The sequence below is a fragment of the Saccostrea cucullata genome, unplaced genomic scaffold (assembly GCF_032062105.1).
Source record: "Saccostrea cucullata isolate Sc308-1 unplaced genomic scaffold, CSIRO_AGI_Scuc_v1 ctg841, whole genome shotgun sequence".
In the NCBI taxonomy this organism is placed as follows: domain Eukaryota; kingdom Metazoa; phylum Mollusca; class Bivalvia; order Ostreida; family Ostreidae; genus Saccostrea; species Saccostrea cuccullata.
Genome location: NW_026929628.1, coordinates 290,146 through 310,867, shown reverse-complemented (window position 1 = coordinate 310,867; position 20,722 = coordinate 290,146). Strand labels below are relative to the sequence as shown.

Genomic DNA, 20,722 nt, shown 5'->3' with positions numbered 1-20,722 from the left:
TTTCAAAAGATTATCATTTTTGTGTGATATGATGTTATGGTTTGTTAAACATGGAATTCTGGTACATTTAACAAATACATCTTATGGGTAAGAATAAACCATCTTTAACAATGTACTTAAGTTAAGAAATGAATTAAAGTTTTGAGAATACATGGGGACATGAACTACACGCTTCACGCTGGTGTAAAGACGAATAATGTCCTTAAAGAATAATGACCGTGGGTCATTTTTCGCTATCGAAAAATGAACCCCGGTTATTATTCTACGGCGAAAAATGACCCACGGCCATTATTTGACGCTAAAAAGACACTCTTTTGTCCGTAGAATAAGTGTCATCACTCTAAAAGTTTGCATATCCCACGTGAAGAAAAATCACCCCGTGGAATTATGTTCCTTTGTTGATTAAAGTTGCATTTGGAGGGGGGTGGCACTACTGGAAAAAATGTTTGCATAGATAGAAATAGATGTTTTGTTGACTTCATTCCATTATACAATTATTGCTATTTTAAGGTCAATACGATTATTCAGAATCTTGAAAAGTAAAAGAATTATCCCTTAGGGAGGGGGCGAAATAAGTTTTAAGAACTTGTGCCCAATCACATTGTGTGTATATACTGAAACGCAAAAGAAACGCAACAAACAGTAATCTACAAATTTTTGATTTTTTTATATAATGATTTTCAAAAATGAATGCAGTAAGGCTAAACTCACTTTTCAATACATCAGAGATTTGATAAAAATGTTAAATGTTTATCTTTTCACTTTACTAAGTAACTGACATGACTGTTAAAACACCCCCCTCCCAGCCATTCAAGTAAAAGCCATTGCTTAACGTAGCGATTTTCCATCTAAAAAAGTGTCTTGCTCTATTTGTTTATGTGTGTGTTGAGGGGTGTCTTTTTGGTTCTTAAATTACAGAATTTTGTATGTTGAGTTTTCATTTTAGAATACCTTAATCTTAGTTTCGGGAATTTCACGTAAACGTTTGTAATATGACGGGTTGAATCTAAATTTCAATATCAATATACGCATGTTCTAAAATTGAATGAAAAAAAAATGTTCCCTTTACAATAACCAAGAGAGAAATGAATGTCTTCCCAACCATCCTACTTAATATCCCAATTGTATTTGACTATAACCTCGTGATTTGAAAGCATTTTTAAAACATTTTTTTAATCGCGATGATCTTGAAATATTAGCTTGTATGATAAGTAGAAAATAATGTTTAATCAATCCAAAATAAACATCAGCAGTGTTTTTCATTTTCTTTTTTGAGAAACAAAACAAATAATTTTGAATACATTATTCCCTACTGAAGCTCGACACCTGATACTGTATCTGGAAACGATGGAAAGCTTGATAACCAAAATGGATCTGAAAATGTAATCCTCCCTGTTGTTCTTTCACTCACAATAATAAGCCTCATCATTTACATCATCATAATGTATGTGAAGTACAAAAGATCTGGAGAAAATACAACATTTTGGACTTGTAAGTATAAACTGTGCTTTATTACTAAAATAATAAAAATTACTAAAATAATAAATTTATAGAATTTTTTCACACGACAATGAAATGCAAAATGTTTCATTCGCATCCATTTTCTGAAATAAACAATATCTATTCTTTTGCACATGACTTTTTATCGTAAAAAATAAGTCTTTAAGTAAGTAAACGTAATTCTCAAAAAAAAACTACGCAGGCTAACTCACGATTCCCGCCTACATTTTACAACCATTTAATGAATTTAAGATTTCCGACAGTTTGGTCATAAAATCTTTGTTTAATACAAAGAACAGCTCCATTGTAATTGATTTATTATTTTAATACCAGTGTTAAATATTAAAATATACCGCCTTATTCCAGCTCTTGATATAAGGTGGTGGTAGTGGGATGGGGATGGGGTGGGGGTAGACAATATTTTCCCCTTAATTCGGGCTATAAAGCATCACCATATTATGAAATAGTGTCGGATGTGAATAAATGTGTCTTAAATCTTTTCTTTCGTTTTATGCATATAAAATGAAGCATATACATAAAAAAACATTGTTTCAGTTGTTAAGCTTTTGTTAATTACTGAGATAAAAATCATTTTTTGTCGTTTTGTAGTCTATAAACATACCCCCCCCCTCTCAATGTGAATCACAAAAAGCTTTGGTATGACTTTGTAAAATGACAGTCCATATTATTACCGTGAAAGGGAATTTTGTTTCACGGGGTAAAAAGATGTTTTCAAAATATTTTCAGTATTCTGTTAATTTCTATAGTGAAAAACACGAGTGTTACCAAAATTTTAGAGTTATCTCTCTGTTGAGTTATCTCTCTGTTTCATGAAAATCCATATTAATATCAATTTATTCTTTAAAATCATTCGAAAATCTTAACTTTTGAAAATTGACTCGGATGTAGGCGGGAGAACATTTACTATCTATCGCAGTTCTTTGTCAGTTGATCTCATTGAAAATAACCACATAGGCGTGCAGATTTAGTTTTGTGTAAAGTATCAGTCACATTATCCAGCGATGGGGTATACGATGAGAAACCGTTTTTTGCGTTTTTTGATGAAAATGGCGTGGTTGCCGGCCGAGCACCACTAGTGATCGGACGGTGACTGAGGCTTTTTTGCAAATCGGTGGGGTCTTAGGTAGGAAATAATTCGTAGTTAAAATTCAGCGATGTCTCCAACGATGCCTCACATCGCTCCTCATCGGCAAACCATCATTAATACATCTTTCAAGGATCGGCCGATGTATGGCCGAATATCGTTCAATATCCGTTGAATCTGAGGTCATCGGGGAGTTGAGTGGTGTTCAACAGATAACAGCCGATCATCGGTCGATGTTCTACCAAACATTGGCCCGTAGTCGACCGATGTGCGAACGATGTTCACCAATGTATGAGCGATGTAATATAAATCGGCCGAATTATCCTGGAACATCGTGTTATGATTAGCAATGCATCGCTGGGCCTTTGTAAGTCCGGCCGGCATTTTTATCATAAAACGCATTGGTTGCCCATCGTATACACATCGCTGGATAATGTGACTAACACTTTTAGGACTACTAGGCCGATGTGGACCGATGTTGGGGCATCGTTAACACCACAGATTACTACCGATTACCACCGGTCTACTGCTACCGGCCGGGAAATGTGACCTAGGCATTAAGTATCAGTCACATTATCCAGCGATAGGGTATACGATGAGATACCGATGCGTTTTTGGATGAAAATGGCGTGGTTGCCGGCCGGGCATCACTTATGATCGGACGGTGACTGAAGCCTTTTTGCAAATCGGCGGGGTCATCGGTAGGAAATAATTAGTAGTTAAAATTCAGCGATGTCTCCAACGATGCCTCACATCGCTCCTCATCGGCAACCAATCATTAACACATCTTTCAAGGATCGGCCGATGTATGGCCGAACATCGTCCAATATCCGTTGAATCTGAGGTCATCGGGGGGTTGAATAGTGTTCAACAGATAACGGCCGATCATCGGTCGATGTTCGACCAAACATTGGCCTGTAGTCGACCGATGTACGAACGATGTTCACCAATGTGTGAGCGATGTAATATACATCGGCCGATTATCCTGGAACATCGTTTTATGATTAGCAATGCATCGCTGGGCCTTTGTAAGTCCGGCCGGTAACCACGCCATTTTTATCATAAAACACATTGATTGCACATCGCATACTCAGCGCTGATAATGTGACTGATACTTTAAGGACTACTAGGCCGATGTGTACCGATGTTTGGGCATCGTTAACATCACGGATTACCACCGATTACCACCGATCTACGGCTACCGGCCGGGAAATGTGACCTAGGCATAAGCAGCGCAATGATTTTTTTTCTTCTCTTTTTTAGATCTCAAGAGGAGCGCTCCACTGAGACTTGTTTGTACAAACAACACCAAAACTATAACGGGTATAATTATAATTTTTCATGACAAAATTTTAATCGTGCATTGTCTATTGCAGTCTTACATTTCAAAAGCCGTTCACTTAAAATCTAAAGATTGCCGGAAATCATACTTTTGGTGTAGTAGGATTTTTTTAGAAAAATTACTTTCAATAAGAACTATGTTCTAAATAAACCCATGTTATAAGCATACAAATCTGGCAGAGGATGACAGGTACGTACTTTACATTCTCAAATAAGGTCACGTAAGTGTACTTTAGCTTTCTTAAGCTCTCACGGCATCCATAGATTCTTTGCCAAATGTTCCATGAGAGTGAAATTTATGGTTTATTTTTGGAAACCATTCTGAAATCAGGGAAAAGCATATAATAGAAGAACTATAACCCGAAGCGAGTGACGAAAAGTAAATGATTTTATATAACTGAGCTTCTATACGAGAGTCGTTCAATAAATAATACATGTCATAAAAAATATGAAAAGTACATAATACATATTATTAATACTGCAGTAGTTTTAATCCTTCAAAGCAATCCCTCTGACCTTTAATACATGTATTATGTCTTTGTATCCATGCACAGAAAACCTCAGCATACTCATCTTTATGGATGCCCCAAAGGCACTGACGAATATAATTTCCCATGACATATCTAACATTGTACAATCTTCCTTTGATTGCTTTAATGTGTTTTGGGAATAAAAAGATCTCCCAATGTCTAAGATCTAATATGACCGATGGAAAAGTTTTGTTCACTTTATTTTCTTTAAAATCTTCTTTATTTCTTTAAGCTTACATTCAACTGCGTTGTAAGGCACAGAAAATATACTCAAGTCACCGAGATTTGGTCTACCCTGGCAAAAAAATCTTCCACTTAACTTAAATTTGGTGCAATTCGAACATGAAAGTTTCCATTGCTAGTCCTTCATTTGGATATATGTACATGTTCCAGTGTACCTCTCTAAATACACAAAAACTAATAAAACGTGTTTGGAGCACTTGCCTTATTTTTCGACTATAAAAAAGTGCACATATGTTTTGTCATTTATCAAGCAAGTTTATCAAACTTCTATTTAAAAAAAAAAACAATCCATTTTTGAAAAAACCGTTGCCACATTTACTGCAAATTTTCTCTTAGGCACTTGTAAGAAAATAGTGCACCTACTGTAAATAACTTTTTATGCGCGAAAAGTTTATTTTCGCCTTATTACGCGAGACGGTGTGATCGCCAAAATTTTATTCTCGCGTATAATAGCATTCCTTAAGATTATATAGAGCAATAACCACAATTCTTGAAAATTTTGTCTCGCTAATCAAGAGTCAATGACTATCTCGCGAAAATAAGGTGTCGCTTTTTGTGATCTACAGTATCTGATAGAAATATTTCTTTTTGTCAAAATTCTACGAAATGCTGTGATGATTAAGTGTTTAGTATCTCAACGATGTCTTTCCACGTAAATGTAGCATTTTAAGATATCATGTGGCACACAACATCGATAATTTTTGGTGTCCCCCGAAATTTCAGTCGGCCAGAATTATTGTAATATTTAAACTCTCCTTTTTTTCTTCCGAGTTGAAGTAACCATCTGAGAAGTATACAGCATTAAAGTTAACTTTTCTACATTTAAAATCATATCTTGACCTCATCTTTTTAGCTCTGCTGAGCCGAAGACTCAAGTGAGCTTTTCTGATCAAAATTTGTCCGTTATCTGTCGTCGTTGTTGTCATTGTCGTTGTTGTTTTCGTCGTAAACTTTTCACATTTTCATCTTCTTCTCAAGAACCACTGGGTCAATTTCAACCAAACTTTCCACAAAGTATCCTTTGGCGAAGGGGATTCAAGTTTGTTCAAATGTAGGGCAACGCCCTCTTCCAAGGGGAGATAATTATGAATTAGTGAAATATTAATGGCATTTTTAAAAAAAATCTTCTCAAGAACCATTGGGACAGGAAATATGAAACTAATGTTGAATCATCCTCAGGTACTAGTGTAGATTCAAGTTTGTTCAAATCATGACCCCCGGGGGTAGGGTGGTGCTACAATGGCAGATCAAAAATTTACAGATTAAGAATATATAGGAAAAATCTTTAAAATTCTTCTTCTCGATAACCATTGGGTGAGGAAAAATGAAACTCGTGTTAAATCATCCTAAGGTAGTGTACATTCAAATTTATTAAAATCATTGCCCCCTGGCGTAGGGTGGGGCAACAATGGCTTATCAAAATTTAACATAGGAATATAAAGGAAAAATCTTTACAAGTCTTCTTCTCAAGAACCATTGGAACAGGAAAAGTGAAACTCATGTTGAATCATCCTCAGATAGTGTAGAATAAAGTTTGTTCAAATGATGACCCCCGGGGGTAGGGTGGTGCTACAATGGCAGATCAAAATTTTACAGATTAAGAATATGTAGGAAAAATCTTTAAAATTTTTCTTTACAGTAACCATTTGGTGAGGAAAGATGAAACTCGTGTTAAATCATCCTAAGGTAGTGTACATTCAAGTTTCTTCAAATCATTGCCCCCTGGGGTAGGGTGGGGTCACAATGGCTGATCAAAGTTTTACAGATTAAGAGTACATGTATATTGGAAAAAATCTTTAAAATTCTTCTTCTCAGTAACCATTGGGTGAGGAGAAATGAAACTCGTGTTAAATCATTCTCAGGTAGTGTTCATTCAAATTTCTTCAAATCATTGCCCCCTAGGGTAGGGTGGGGCCACAACGGCTGATCAAAATTTTACAGATTAAGAATATATAGGAAAAATCTTTAAAATTCTTCTTTTCAGTAACCATTAGGTGAGGAGAAATGAAACTCGTGTTAAATCATCCTCAGGTATAGTGCACATTCAAGTTTCTTCAAATCATTGCCCCCTGTATTAAGGTGGGGCCATAATGGTTGATCAAAGTTATACATAGGAATGTGAAACCTTTAAAAATGTTCTTCTCAAGTACTGCAAAGCCCCGATACATGTAAGTGATATTTTTATGGAAGCATCCTCAGATACTGTAGATTCTAGTTTGTTCAAATCATAACCCCCAGGGATATAGTGGGGCCACAATGTGGGATCTAAGTTTTACATTAAAATATATTTTAAAAAATCTTTTTCCTAAGAATAGCAAAGCCATGATGAGTGATATTTATATGGAAGCATCCTTGAGGTAGTGTGCAATTAAATTTGTTCAAATCATAACCACCAAGGGTAGGGAAAGGTCTCAATGGTGTATCAAAGTTTTACAAAGGAAAATAAAGGAGAAACAGAAAAGCTATGTTAAGGATGTATTCTTATGATACGCGGAAAAAAACGTGCATTAAACTTCCCAAATGCTTATTTTTTTCTGAAAGTGTAATATCCAAGGAATAATTTAAAGACAAGAAAAGTGTATGTTAGTGTTCATCTAAGAGAGATTCAACCCTTTGAACATAGGCCAAAATAGAGCATTGAAAATTTCATTAAAAATGCTACTAGACCATGAAATACTTTATAAAACTTATAAATACAGTGAATTAAAACTTAATTTGACCTAAATTTACTTGAAAATATTGCAAAGTTGATTTTTTAAGCAAAATATGAGCAAATAAAAACCATTTAGATAACTTGTACCCCAAAATTTTGTTCACCCATGTCAAAATTAGGCACATTTTCCCCTATAAAATTGCTCGAAAAACCGAAGAAAAACATATGTCTACAATTAAACCTATTAAGAAAATTGTTGTACAGTTTCTTTAGGTATTATGCTCCTTTTCATTGCATGAAAAGTAGGGGTTAGTGTGCATATAAGAAAGTTTTGATATTTTTTATATCCCCACCCCCTGTTTCTTTTTCAGCATTTAATGAAAATAAATCAAGGCATTAAGGCATCAAAGTATGTGTTTTATTCACCAAATATTCAGAATTAGTGTGATAATTTCAGGTAATAATTGCAATTGTGTTAAGAAAAGACTTTGAAGAACAAAAAGTAATCAATTAACAAATAAAACTTCATAATAATCTGTTGGATGTCCTCTCTTTCTCTTGTCCTGCGGCATTCCGGATTGGGTCCTGGTTTGTGGTGTTGGATGGTGGCTTCACAGGGATTAGTCAAATCCAGTCCCACTTTTTCAATCTGATTTTCATGGTTTTCTCCATCTGATTTTAGTGGTTCTTAAACCCTGCTCTCTTCTAAAGGCCTTCATTAGTGATTCTTGTGAAAACAAGACTTACCTGTAAAAATTATTTTAGAAAAAATAAGATTATAATTTACTGGTAATATCATTGTTCAAATAATGTAAAATCATTATTTTGTCTATCTGATTTGTTTTTATGAACCCAGGCTTGTAGTTTAGACTCAAATAATTTCTACCTGTTCCATGATGTTTCAGATATATTTCAATTTTTTTTTAACCCGCATAGGCCGCCATAGAATGAATCGACCTAGTTTCTTACCGAATGTAAACAGCTAAATATTATAGATGTTATTTTATTATTTTCTTACGGTATGTCTATAAATTTGGGATAGAGATTCTGCATTTACAATATCAAAGGTAATTTATCATATACTAAGAGCTAAAGTTGCAATAAAAAAGATATAATACGAATGTTGTCGTCTGCACGCTTCTGGAGACCTTAGGCTTAACGTTACGTATGTAACATGTTTATGCTATGTTTGAGTTTGCTATGTGACATTATCATATACTTAGTAGTAAATACACCGATTCTGTACGGGTGACGTCACAATACCGCATATCACGGACCGGTCCGAAAAGCCATATCACGTATCGGACCGGCGGGCCGAAAAGCCATATCAAACCGGAAGTAACATTTGTATTAAGTTAAAAAGTTAATTTACTTGATTTTATTTAAATATTCATATAAAATAATTCTTTAATGACATTTGTGGTCTTAATTTTTTTCCAGCTACCTAAAATTGGCTCTATTAAATTTTAAAGAAAAAAAATTTAAAGAAAAAAATGCCACTAACAAGCACAAACATTCTTCAACGACCATATGTGAACTCGCATATTAAGTATTTTAAATATATGATAAATAGAATACTACATACTAAAATCTATATCATATGTCACATCAGCCCTCGGGCCCCATATCAGCCCTCGGGCCTTCGGCCCTCGGGCTGATATGGGGCCACTCGGGCTGATATGACATATGATATGGATTTTAGTATGTAATATTCTCTATTTATTATACCTCTACTGTAATAACTCTATATAAAATTAATACCATAAAGTTGTCTATTTCCCCGAGAAGAGACAATTTCCCTCATCTGAAGACTACTCCCTGGAAAATCAGATCTACTCCCTGGGACTACTCCTTCATGAATATTTATTAGTAATTTTAACCAAAGTTTTCAGTGGGCGGAGCGTTCCAGGAATCTCGAGTCCGTGACGTGATGTTATTAATGTAACTATGACCCCAAAACATTTCAACTAGCTGCAATAATGTAGCCCTCTCCGATTTTTTTTTATCTGATATTTTCTGGAGAGGGCTACAATTCCATCGCATCTCCATAATGGTGCAAATATATTTTTTTGATACGGGTGATTGGAGAAAAAATATATTATTTTTACATTAAACTTACTTCTTATAAGACGGAATTTTTATTCACTGTCAACAACATAGCCTGTTAAACTCGAAAACAATGTAAAATAAATCTGTGTCTTTCCCAGCTGCAATATTCAGCAGCCATGACAGTTCACGCGTGACGTAGTGAGACTTTCACTTGAAATTTGGAACAACCAAATAAAGCAAATGTCGATGTTTATAAACGATTGTGCTATAATATATTACAAAAACATCGATAAATAAAACCATTTCAAGTGTTATTTTTGCGCAAACAGCGATACGTATGCTTAAAATAAGGGAATTCCTAGTAGATCCGCTCCTATAGAACCTAAATTCTCATTGGCTGTCCCAAAATACAATCCATCAAGGTCAGTAAACATGACGGATAAATTCAAGTTATGCTGTTGACACACACGAAAAATAACCAATATATGGGTCGTTGTGAATATTTTTGGATCGATTTAAGTTTTGCATAATTACATATTTGAATTCCAGGTAAGAGATAATAATAAAATAGCCGTTTACTGATAATTTGAGCCGAAATCCGTGCGGGAGTGATCCACTGCCGCATCTGCGCCATTATAGAGATCCTAAGGAGTTGTAGCCCTCTCCCAAAAAAAAAAAAAAAAAAAATCGGAGAGGGCTACATTATTGCAGCTACATTTCAACATGCAATACCAAAATCGTAGTTACTTGAATTCTAGCAAAATGAAGACAACGATAATATATTCTTGGAAATTTCAGTCAAAATTTAAAAAATTTTTTTTTTATTGTTCTAGGACACGATGCAGTATTTAATTATCTTTTACACCGCGTGCATTTGTGATTATGCCTCTATATACTCCAGCATGCTAGAGGTTCACGGCGAGATACTTTTGACTTGGCGCCGCGTAACCTCTAGCATCCATTGTAAAAATTCTCGCCGCTGAAACCCCAAGTGGAAATAAATTATTTTATTAAGAAATAAGGCTTTGTATATTAACGAATGGTACGAAATAATAAAATACTCAACATTTACGATGAAACTTACGCATAAAACACTGTTAACCTCTCGTATTAGCAATAAATCCATTATTTTTTAAATCGAAGCAGAAATTGAAACAAGTCGTCTGTTTAAAATTCGGAAATGGAATTCAGAAAATCTGACGAAACGAAACTAGTGTAATACAACGAAAATTTCGTTTTCTGACAAGCAATCCGCAAAATTAATGTGAAGTCAAATCGAAAGTACTTCTGGTGACAAATTGGAATAATGACAATTTTTATTAATTAACAATAATGCACACTGAATAAAATGGATTTTATTATTTCTTGTGACTTTCATACCCCATGCAAACACGTAGGTACCTGAAAAATACTTGTTAACAGTTTATATCACGCATAATACGTTCCGCCCAAAATCTCAGGCGGAACGAGCTCGTTAGAAAATGGCCTTCGGATGTAAGAGTCCGAGGTATATAAGGAGCGTAGGGACGTTAACCGAGGCTCTTACTTGTAGGAGTAGCCTCTATAGTGTTTTTAAATGTCGGAATATCTGGGTTTTTTAAAAAAAATTCGCCTATGATTGTTTCGGTATAATAAAACAGTTGTGGAATGGGTACGAGGTAAATAGCAAATTTATGGTCCCCCTCGGTAGGAAACTATTTCCCTCGGTGGCTTCGCCGCCTCGTGAAATAGTTTCCTCCCTCGGGGAACCATAAATTTGCTATTTACCTCGTACTTATTCCATAACTGTATAGTATACTATATATTTTGAAACCTTTGTATCTATAATGCATAAACATTGCTATTTTCAATAAGATTGAAAGCATTGTAAACCTACATTTTCGCTTTTCCACTGGCTACTGGAACGCTGTCAACACACTTCGGCACTCTTGGCTGGCATGTTTGGGGACCGCTTTCGAGAATGTACCTGTAGGCCTAATTGTGATATTGTCAATGTTTAAAATGTTTTAAAATTTCTGTCGGTTGGCTCTTTTAATGGAGTGCCATTCGGCATTTCTGTCACTTTGAAACAGCGATCCCGTCTTCTTGATCATGTCGATTTCACTTGTCGACTATCTTAGGCCTGTGTCGTAAATATCGTAATTTTGCATACGTGTTGGTCATTAACACAACATAGAAATATTTTTTTTATTTAAATATAGTTAAATATATTAATCATAAAAACTTTAAAAACTTGTTTGTGAATTGTTATTAGTTTGAATTTTACGATCGACATATCTATAAGTACGAAGACCCACTTGGGATAAAATGATCATAAGAATACATCCTAAAGGCATAATGACATGTAAGCATCCCCATATATTGAAGATTTAAATTTGTTCCAATCATGAGTACCCTTTAGGGTAGGGAGGGAAATGATGGGGAGTCAAACTTTAATCATTACAAAGTATAATATACAAACAAAATATTTTTTAAAAAATCTATAAAAATCTTTTTCTCCATGACTTTCTCAAGAATTTATATGCGGAATTGATATGGAGGCATTCTCAAGTAGTATTAGAATTCAAGCCCCCCCCCCCCACCCCAACCCCTCAGTAAACTTTTCAATTCTGATCTGATTTGTGTGTTTTCCTGGCCGATGTGCTAAGGTGAGCTATATGGCCTTTGGGCCTCTTGTTAGTGTTTAGCTCAGTTTTTAATAAACAATCCAAGACATTTTATCAAACTTAAAATGTGGATATTTAATTTAAAAGGCGTATTAACTGTGTAAAACTTTGTCCTTGAACTTTTCTGAGACCATGAATTCAGTTTTAAAAATTTTGATTAATTAAAAGTTTAGAAGAAACCCTTTAAGATAATTTTTATGCAAGCCTATGCAATAACAGTGTATGCATCATTCGGCCGGGTATTCATATCATGTGACGATTTTTTTTTAGTTTTGTCATATGAAAACCAAACATAAATATTGTCTATTACTAAAGATATATCAAGCAAGTGCAAATAAATATAATATTTTGGACTTTAGAACTTGATATACATGTACATTGTACACTTTAGTTCATGTGCAGCTATGATAAAATTCTGTTCATCCTTGGGACTTGACTTGCTTTTACCACAATTTTTCACATTTTCGTGGTTTTTTTTTTTTTGTTTTTTCTTTGAAACAAAATAGATAATGTAACATTTGATAAACAAAATAAATCAAAATGATCATTAAACACTAAAAAAAAATAATGCTTGCCATCTCCCGACTCAGGGTAAAAGAATTCGGTCGATAGGTAAATGAATTTTTTTTCAAAACATCTCAACACACATGATAGGAAAATACCGTTTATGGATGTTAAAAAATCCTTTGAATCGATTATTTTTGATTAGTGGATCGATGCAAAGTCCACACATTATTGTGAATAAATCTGTTTATTATGATTAAAAAAATTCATATCTTTTTGATTGGCTGAGATTCAACTATGTGGAAGAAATACTACGTTATATTTACCTGCACGTGACGTTCCAGGTGAAAACAATGATTTATTTTCTCTACATTGACCTAAAAATAGATTGGGAAATTCCAAACTGATACAAATTGGTTTGGAAAGCTATTTTAACGACTATAACTTTTTTCATGAGAACAGAACATAAACGAATATATATTTTCCGGTAAGGGTGCTTAGAGGGGATGCAGGGACCCCTTCCAACACTTTTACTGAACAACAATTTTTACTTTTTTTCGGCCGTCAGTTTTCCCTGATTATACTTCTTCCTTTCAAAATCTATCCTATAAATAAGACTGACATTATATCTTTTTCATGGCAACTAAAATAGATAAAAAACATTTCAAATTGATACTACTAGTTAAGTTTCTTTACGTTTTAATTATGTTTCTTTCTTGTATTTGGTCAGGGCTTAATTAAATGCAAACAAGTAATGAGCTTTAACATTTTATCAGTGAATCATATTATAAAACAATTATTGCTGTTTTTCGGTCAATACAATGACCATAAAAAACAGCCATATTTTATCGTCTTTAATTTGAACTAGTTGTAATATCAGTTGTCTTAGCAAAATATATATCATATTAAATGAAATTTAATACACTATCATATAGGATAGTGTATAAAATTTCATTTAATAAAATCTAATACACTATCATATATGATAGTGTATAAAATTTCATTTAAAGTAATTCCACCCTCCTATGATGTCATAGGTTTTTGCAAAAACTGTAATTAGTTTAAATTCATACCTTATAGAACAATATCTCTTGGAAGAATGCTTTACAATAGGTGTAATGATAAATACTGTTAAGTTAAAGAATTTAAAAAAAAATGCATACTTTCTATATTTTATCAATTATTCAATCTTTAGAAAATGTTGACAAGGCAATAATTCCTTCTAAGGTCTTTTCATTCAGGCATTTGCTTTTTGTAAAATAGTTTCCCTGATATTCACAATTCAAAAGTATCTCTTAAGTAGGAGGTTTTCAGGAACATTCAGCATCAGAATTATGGATTTTAACCAATTTTTACATATTTTTCATGTTACTGTTTACAAAAAATGTCAATTTTTTTATGTTGACATACACTTCTGTTTATTTATGCTTCGTATCTTAAATAATATGGTGATCTATACATTTTTTGCAATAATTGGAAAATTTAAAGTATAGTAAATGAAAATAAATGCAGTTTTTGTACTTTGAACCTATAAAATTGTGAGGGTGGAAGTACCTTAATATATATGTAATGGATTTTTCCTTTATCAGATGACGATCAAAGTACATTATTAGATGACATCAGGGTTTTACTTGTTGGGAGGACTGGCAGTGGAAAAAGTTCAACTGGAAACACAATATTAGGTGAAGACAGGTTTGTTACAACTATCTCCGGCAGCTCAGTCACCAAGCGATGTTTAAAAGAACATACGAAAATAGATGGTCGTAACGTGTATGTAATAGACACTCCGGGACTTTTTGACACCGACAAGGACGACGAAAAGGAGCCACAGTTCAATAATATGTTAAAGCTGGCGAAACCGGGTCCGACAGCAATCGTTATTGTTATAGCTGCAGCAAACATTCGCCCTGAGGAAATTAAAACTTTAAAACGAATTTTAGACTTTTTTAAAGACGATTTAAAAAGACGTGGCATCGTTTTATTCACAAAAAGAGATGAATTGGAAAAAGCTGGAGTGAACTTCAAAACTTATCTAAATTCAACTCCTCAGGCAATGAATGACTTTATCTCAGAATTCCTCCTTGAACCAATCGCTTTTGATAATACACCTAACGGAAGGAAATATAAACAGCAAGTCTCAAGTCTCATTTCCAATATATTGTCTCTTTCAAATGATATTACAGAAAATGCTAATGATAGTGAGCAAGTCGTATAACATTAAAGAGGGACAAAATGCAAATACAAGAACTGGCATACTCTTCAAATGATCAGTACTCGTAACCTATGAAAGAAGAATCAAACTATTCAATTAGATTTTGACACAGAAAATGAAGTATTTAATTGAGATCAAAGGTCTATATAAAGTTGAGATCTTTAGGAAGAACTTATTGTTTTCCTTCTGTCTTCTAATCCTTTTTTGTCTTAGTATGGCTGATATCCCAGTTGAGAATGGACGGATTTAAGAGACTTTTTAGGGAAGTCCAATCATATGAGTATCTCATACGTGTGTTTTTGTTTTGTTTTGTTTTGTTTATTTTGAAAAGTTACTTGTACTTGCGTTTGCGATTCTTTTAATTTGTATTTTTTATTGGAATTTTTTGCATTTTTTTCTCGGTTTTTTAATTTTCTAATTGTTACCTTCTTTACAAAATGATATTAACATTGTAAGCGTAATTTTTTTTTTTTTTACAAATTAATGCCCTTGCTTCTCAGATTATTGAATTTCAAAGCAAATATGTTGTATGGACATATTTAAATGTAATGAGAATACTGTATAAGCATAATTTTCGAGGATTTAAATTTTGTATTATTAGCGATAGGTTGAGATCGCTAAAATTGAATATCGCTAAAAATTAATTGCATATTATATGTTATAATTTTCTTAATGAGAATCGCTAACATTTTTGCATTTTCCCCGAGAACCCAGTCAATAAATGTTTTGATTTACCCTTCATTTTATTTTTTTTTTTATTTTTTTTTATATAAATACATGTACATGTATTTTGTACTGTCTTCTATGTGATGTAACATCAGGTCCATCACTGTTGAACACCAACGAATGAAATGACATAAGTTCTATCATTCTGTGATGCAAGCGGTCCAACATCTCATTGACCGGTCCAGCATCTCAGCGGTCCAACATCTAATTTTTATGCCCGTCCAGCAAAACATTAGAAATGTAACTTTTTTCGTACAGATGTGTATAGGAACAAATTTTTAAAGGTATAACAATAATGATTGTGTCGAATTTATTTTATCCACTTTGCTTATTTGTCATGTGTAATAATGATCTTAACTTAAAAGTGGTGGATCCAAGGGTAGTGGATATTACTTTTTTTTATTTTGTGATGGATTAAAGGATATTAGTGATTATGGTCAATTTATTTCAAACATTTAGCTTACGAGCGATTGTTAGAAAAGTGTTCACGGACACATTGAATTACGGAAAATCTATTGTGTATTGTGAATTATGACCTATGTCTGAATAAATTCCTACATATTGTTTATTAATATGTAAAATATCAGGTCCATTTACTTAAATTTGGAATATTTACAACAATTTTTGCTATGAGGTCATGGGATTTATGGAGCAATCACTTGACATAAGGCGACATGACAACGGGATTTCAACCCGTTAAGCTTTGTCCAGTTCTATAAATCTTTCATTTCTTCATATTTTTCTTTTCTTTTTTTTTACTTTAAAATTGAATGTCTTTATCAAGACATGTTACTTTTCTTGAATGTCTTTTGTACTGATTCGGATATTATTGAGATCTTTAAAAAAGTCAATGCAGTTAATCGATAAGGAATGGAAACTATACAAAACCATCTAGGCAGAACGTCCATGCCATAAGCGGTATTGAAGTATCGATGTAGTTAATCATTAAAAATGTTAATCCTTCCAACCACAAGCTACAACCATTTGAAAACTTTGTCCTTTGTATGTGTAGGAAATTTCCGGCAGCATCTTGAACATTTTAATCTCTTTTTAGACATTTTCCTGTCTACACACATATTTTTCACGTAGTGCAGTGCTCCATGACGCTTGATGACGTTCCGATTTTGGTTGTGTTTTTACGTGTTGGTCATTTATAAATGGCTATAAAACAGTCATATACCCTTCAATTTTATTCAAAATTTTATTCAAAATTTCTCCTAGTGACATTTCATGAATACTTTAGCGACAGGTAAATTACATAAATCTCTACAATTGTGCAATTTTTAATTTTAATAAAGAGTCTTTGTGTAAAATGTAGCATGCTCCGTGAAGCAAGTTGATCAAAATAAAAAAGCTGTATATTTGGAGAACACCAAATTTTGTAGGGTGAATTCACCATGCATTGGACACCCTTGTACTTCAACAAGTTCTAGCGATATCGCTACCGGCGTAAAATTATCAAAATGGACCTTAACACGTCGTATGTGATTAAAATATAAATTTGGGACACAATTATATGCCTTTTATTGAGACAATATCACCAAAAATCGATTTTTTTCTAAATAACTCAAAATTCACCATGGATCGGACATTATTCACCATGCATCGGACCGACGGTAATTCGACCGGAAAAATATCATTCCTCTATCACAATGTTTGAAAATCCTGATATGGATATACTTTTATATTTTATCTAAGAAATAACCCTCAAATTAAATTCACTTGACAATATCGTTGCACAAATGTGGAACGATTTAGGATGCCTCACTTTGCCTTAGAAATGCTTTAAAATGCTTGTAATGTTGTAATTCGCGCCTTTTTCTCATGGATCAACATAGTCTGGTTTGGAGAAATAAATTGAGTCAGATTCTAGATGTCATATATCACTAACATATATTTTGACTGAAAATTTAGTGTTCTCATTTTCTTTTTCCGCAAAAACAGCTATCAGTTGGTTTCAGTATATGAAAATAAAAGTGATTACCTTTGCATCGGAAATTGTACGATGCATGATTAATTTGTGTCCGATGTACGGAGAAATGAACATACTAGTAACAAGTTTGGCTTTCCAGAAAGCCTTAAATGTCATCTCTTTGGCTCCATCTGTGTTAAAGAATAAACAGTGGAATGTAACATTTTTCTATTAAAGACAGAATATTATTAGTATTATTTTTAGGGGAATGGTAATTAGATATTGAACAGGAAAAGGGGTAGCTTTCAAACTCCAAAATCGTAAGTTGTAGATAGGAAGGAAAGGTTTAAAGTTTTTGATTTTTTCTGAAAAACCATTTATTTGGGGAAGACATGACTATGCTAAACGAAAAAGTATGGATAAGGGAAATGACTTGCAGTGAACATGCATTTACAACAGTGAAAGGTTAAAGGGCCGGGCTGGGACTCAGATTGAAAAAAATATATTTTTCTGAAATTTTCTAAATAATATCACGATTCACGCTTAAGCATTTCACACTGAACTATATATAAATCGTATTGAGAAAACTCTTATATATGAAAAATCCTAAAACTACTAATTTTGGGACACGTTTGATTGAAACGTATTCTCATTCTTTAGTATGTGAAAGGATTATAATCTTCATATAGGCAAGTATCTAACTTTGGAATAATTACATTTTTAAAAGAAAATTTGGATGTCAATTTAAAATACGTTAAACATAAAGGAAAGAATGAATTGGCCATTCATTTCATACCTTCATACTATTCAGATAGAATCAATGAGCAATTCATATTTTCTGAGAATTTTTTTTTAAAATCACATAATATTCTTATAACTTAAAGAATTTTAGATGCATTTGTATTTGTTAATTTATTTAAAAACACACTCAAGATAGTAACAACAGCTGACCAAATTCCACTTAGCGCAATACGATAGTAAAATTTAAAAGGTGTCAGCTAAAATTAAGCATTCACGAATTATCTGGAAAAAATCCCAATTTGCCAACCCTGAATTTACGACTGTTTTAGGAATATATTTTAATTTTGGCCTCATTTTAATCAAAAAGAAAAGGTGATTTGATTACTTTTTTGCTATTAATACAATTGAAAATTGTATAAAAATAAATGCAAGTTCTTTTATTATACCGGGGTATATGATTAAAAAGAAAACTGTAAACATTCAAGAAATATTCGATCATATTCTTTGTGAGTTTTCTTCCAATGCTCGTAGTTAAAATTTCAAATATATTCTTGTCTATTCTTAATTATCCCCATACATATATATTTTTGTGGAAAAATGGCAATAAATTATAGAATGACAACCATAAGAAAGTTTTCGACATCAATTCATAACAGTTTATAGTTCTAAATGTAAATGTGTTTTTCTGTTAATTCTTGGATCCACGCCTCAGCAGATCATTTGTGATTCAACGCGCTGACCTAGTTAGAATATTCCATCTGGCGCAGACCATAGATCATTTACGCAGTAGCCTACATGTAAACATGTAGATGATTAAATAATTACATATATTTTGAACACCATGCAAACAACCAGCAGGCCCTCTGTGATTCCTGTGCAGCCCTTTTTCTTTTTCAATGTTTGGATCGCTCATTGTTTACCGCTCTATATTTAGAAAATTGCATCATCATCAAAGTGACCACTCGGTGCTCCTCGGATAGTTCTTGCCCCGCACGAGCGTAATCATCCGAGGCTTACCGATTTTTAATGGCTGCTTACACTGGGACCTCACATCCGGAAATCAAACTTAATGTGTCATCTCTCGTGAGAGATGACAAAAAGCAGCTCTAAAATGAATTATACAAACATTGAAGTGAAATTTCATTAAAAGTTTATGTAAATCTTATGTAAAATTTCCAATCTACCAAAGTCTGACTTGATCCGTTGAAATCGAATTTAAAAGAACGATAACTCTTAAAATTGCATAATCATAAATTTCTGGTTATTCCCTTTTAATGATGTAAAATATGACGTAACTTCAAGGCCATTCTCGGAGTATTTCATCACAACATGATAAAAACAATCGGTTTCATTTAAAACTTTAAATCTTTAACTTCAAGTTAGAAACAAATAAATACACAGAACGAATTGATTTCAATAGGCATAAATATTTCTAAAAAACTAAATTCTAAAATAAATATTTTAATAGAAAAAGAATATTATCAAATCAGTTAAAATGAAATGTCAGAAATTTACAACAATGCCAATGACGATGACGATGCTCCAATTTCAGCTAAAGAACATCTTCGCTAGGAGAGTAGCGTATCAGAAATCTTGACTAGCGAAGAAGGCTAAAGAATGACTAAGTTGATGTTGTATAAACTGTGATCTAACTGTGATCTAATGAAGTATTCTCTTAAGTACACATATCATTATAGTAAGGTATTATATATCCTATGGGATAAAAATTCCCAATTACACTTTAAATCCTATGAATAGCTAATATGGGATTTTTAATCCTACTTCAATCCCATGGGAGGAAAAATCCCTCACAATGTTTTCCACCTGTGGGATTTTAGTGGGATTTCAGGTGGGATGAAGAATCCCCATTCTCCCATAAAACTTTTATTTTTGGGAGAAGTTTATAAGAAAACTACACCATCGTCAAAGTTGAGATTGCCATGATGAAATGAGAATAAAAAATCCCACCAAACCAGGAAATTTTTTAAATTATGTCTTTTCGAAAGGTTACCTAAAATCCAGACTTTGTCGTGTCTTGACGTAAATATTATACAGTTAAATGTGTATTTGTTTTTTTTTTAAGATATCAGATTTAAACATACTGAGCGTAAATATGAACTTCAAGGCCCTATATGATATAAAACCTCAAAAATCAATGTCAACCAAAGTGAAATATCATAATTTGTTCATGGTATATTTTTCAGGGCCCTTTTCTGTATTATTTGGTCTCATTTCATTCTATAGTTGCTTTTTATTTTACGTGTATTGCTTCATAAAATTCAAAAATCTTTTTTTTAAACTTTTGAATACCTAGTAACGTATGTTGTATTAATCTTACAAACATGTTTATCATGCATTTAAGACACCAGGCATTCAGCTTAAAAAAAATATTCCCAATTGTGTGCTTTTCTGCAAATGTTAACTATGGGGCTCTACACTTGTTATAAAATTGCCATTTTTCAAACTTTAAGAAATTTTGGCATGGCATAGCAACCAATTCTTGCCATATTTTAGATTAGAATATCAAAAGTATTTATCAT

The 20,722-nt window shown here is 33.0% G+C and overlaps 1 protein-coding gene across 2 annotated transcripts in view; it reads left to right on the top strand.

The window, feature by feature from the left end:
* The window catches only part of LOC134281526 (uncharacterized), a 37,623-nt gene extending 22,234 nt beyond the window's left edge, over window positions 1-15,389 (top strand). The window contains exons 5-7 of one of the 2 annotated variants that reach the window (XM_062763982.1): window positions 1,319-1,491; window positions 3,869-3,928; window positions 14,181-15,389. In XM_062763982.1, coding sequence (XP_062619966.1) covers window positions 1,319-1,491; window positions 3,869-3,928; window positions 14,181-14,806 — 859 coding nt within the window. In that variant the 3' untranslated portion in view covers window positions 14,807-15,389. The remainder of the gene's footprint in view (window positions 1-1,318; window positions 1,492-3,868; window positions 3,929-14,180) is intronic. The other variant, XM_062763981.1, reaches the window with a different exon arrangement.
* The last annotated feature ends 5,333 nt before the right edge of the window (window positions 15,390-20,722 follow it).